Consider the following 1,905-nt stretch of genomic DNA (forward strand, 5'->3'; position numbering starts at 1 on the left):
CAGCTGACTTTTATTTATTTATTTTTTTATGATCCATGAGTACTTCTTTAATAGAGAAGAAATTAACCATTCATACTTGCATCTACAGAAAGAAATTAACAGTCTTGCAATTCTAGAATCCTTCACAATAAGGAATTCTTAAGTTCTCATAGAGTGAGGGGGGAGAAGGGGAGAGAGAAAATCATCCAGAACAGTGTTTCCCAAATTTGGCTGTTTTCACAGACATTTTTTGCGGGAGGGGGATGCAGGTTTTCTGCGTAACATTTAAATGTTTGTGTGTTCATTCTGTGTGTCATCTAAACAATATATGCTTGTCCAGGATTCCCTGGACACCGTCTGACCTAACAGCGTTGCCGTATGATCACCGCACCTCCATTTAGACCTCTGATCCCTGTAGCACAAAGTGAAGACCAACCGTGCTTAACTTTTCATGTGGTTTCTCTCGGATTGAGAGACAGAACAGACAGAACCATCGAACATTTCCTGTGAGATCTGTGAGTTGTCAGGGTTCAGGGCAGTGGTTCACAGCAGTGACTTTCAAAGCAGGAAGGGATGGGGTGGGGTGGAGATGGTGGCCTGGGAAGACACCTGTAATTATTGCAGAGCTCCAATTTGCTTTAGCAGTGTCAACAGTTCCCCTCTCTCGTGCATATTTACTAGATCAGTGCATCCACCTATGCACTCTTGACCGATGAAGACCCGAGGTACCATTCTGGCTCCGGTGAGCTGCTGCAAGTAATCTTGAATCTCACTGGTGTTACTGGCGGCTGTAATAGCGACAAATTCCAAAAGCCCTTGTTTGAAGGGCAGTTGGCTGAGAAGCTCCTGAGTCTTTCTGCAGTAGGGGCAGGTGGGCTTGATGAACATGACCACCTTCCCAGGCTGGATCTTGCTGTTGACGAATGCTTGAGCCATGCTGCCTCCCTCCGGGGGGTACACCTCCACTGTCTCAGCTGACTTTTAAATAGAGGGATAATCCAACAGGCCTAATATGGTCACATAAGCCCTTAAGTGCAGAAAAGGAAGACAGAAAGACGTGAAGCATGAGGACTTGCAGGTGGAAAGGGCAGTGTGAAAAGGAAGACAAGTGGCCAAAGAAGTTGAAAGAGGCTTGTGGCTGACAACCAGCAAGGAAATGAGGACATCAGCCCTGTAGTCACAAGGAACTGATTCTGCCAACACCTTGAATGCGCGTGGAAGTAGATTCATCCCCAGAGCCTCCAGAAAGGAATACAGCTGGGTCAACACCTTGATTTTGTTTTTGTGAAACTCTAAGCAGAAGACTCACTTGAGCCTTGCTGTACACAGAATCTGACCTCCAAAAGTGTAATATTATCCATTTGTGTTGTTTCAAAATGCTAAATTTGTGGTAAATTGTTACAGCAGTGATAGAAAACTAATTCAAAGTCCTTATTCTACTAAGAATTTTTGAGTTTGGGGTAGGAAGGGATGGGGGAGAGGCCAAGAGATAAAAAGCTGTTTCTGACCTGTCTCAACACTCATGGTTTGTATGAGGCTATCTTGAAAAGTTTAAAAGAAGTAATAGAGGTACAGTGGGTTCTTCTAGTGGGTTTCTAGAGGAGATTCTGTTCTTATCTGCATCAGTCCTGCAAGGTTATTGTTTATTCCATGAGCCTGGCCATGAAAGCAGCATTTCTTAGCACAGTTATAAACAGATACTGTAACAATGACTTTAGCAAAGCAAGCATCAGATAGCCTGCACCATGGGGGTGGGAGTTAGGAGTCCCTGGAGACTCAGAAGTTTTCCAGAGGAGAACTCTAGGGCCAAGTACTGGCTTCTAGGCCTAGATGTCCAAAATAGAGAACAGAAAGAGGAAAGGCAAGAGGTCTGGGATCAAAAAGCCTGGCTGGAGGTTTGAGGATCACTTTTAGGCTGTGACTGTG

General features: G+C 44.6%; 1 protein-coding gene across 1 annotated transcript; it reads right to left on the reverse strand.

Moving 5' to 3' along the window:
• Positions 1-224: 224 nt before the first annotated feature.
• LOC102409648 (glutaredoxin-1-like) lies at positions 225-941 on the reverse strand. Its single transcript, XM_044936571.2, has one exon. It carries the CDS (start codon positions 913-915, stop codon positions 595-597), a length of 321 nt encoding a protein of 106 aa, XP_044792506.1. The 5' UTR covers positions 916-941; the 3' UTR covers positions 225-594.
• Between the last annotated feature and the right edge of the window lie 964 nt (positions 942-1,905).

Source organism: Bubalus bubalis, chromosome X (assembly GCF_019923935.1).
Source record: "Bubalus bubalis isolate 160015118507 breed Murrah chromosome X, NDDB_SH_1, whole genome shotgun sequence".
NCBI lineage: Eukaryota > Metazoa > Chordata > Mammalia > Artiodactyla > Bovidae > Bubalus > Bubalus bubalis.

Coding starts and splice junctions, on each gene's coding strand:
- LOC102409648 (XM_044936571.2), bottom strand. CDS start 915: ATGGCTCAAGCATTCGTCAACAGCAAGATCCAGCCTGGGAAGGTGGTC.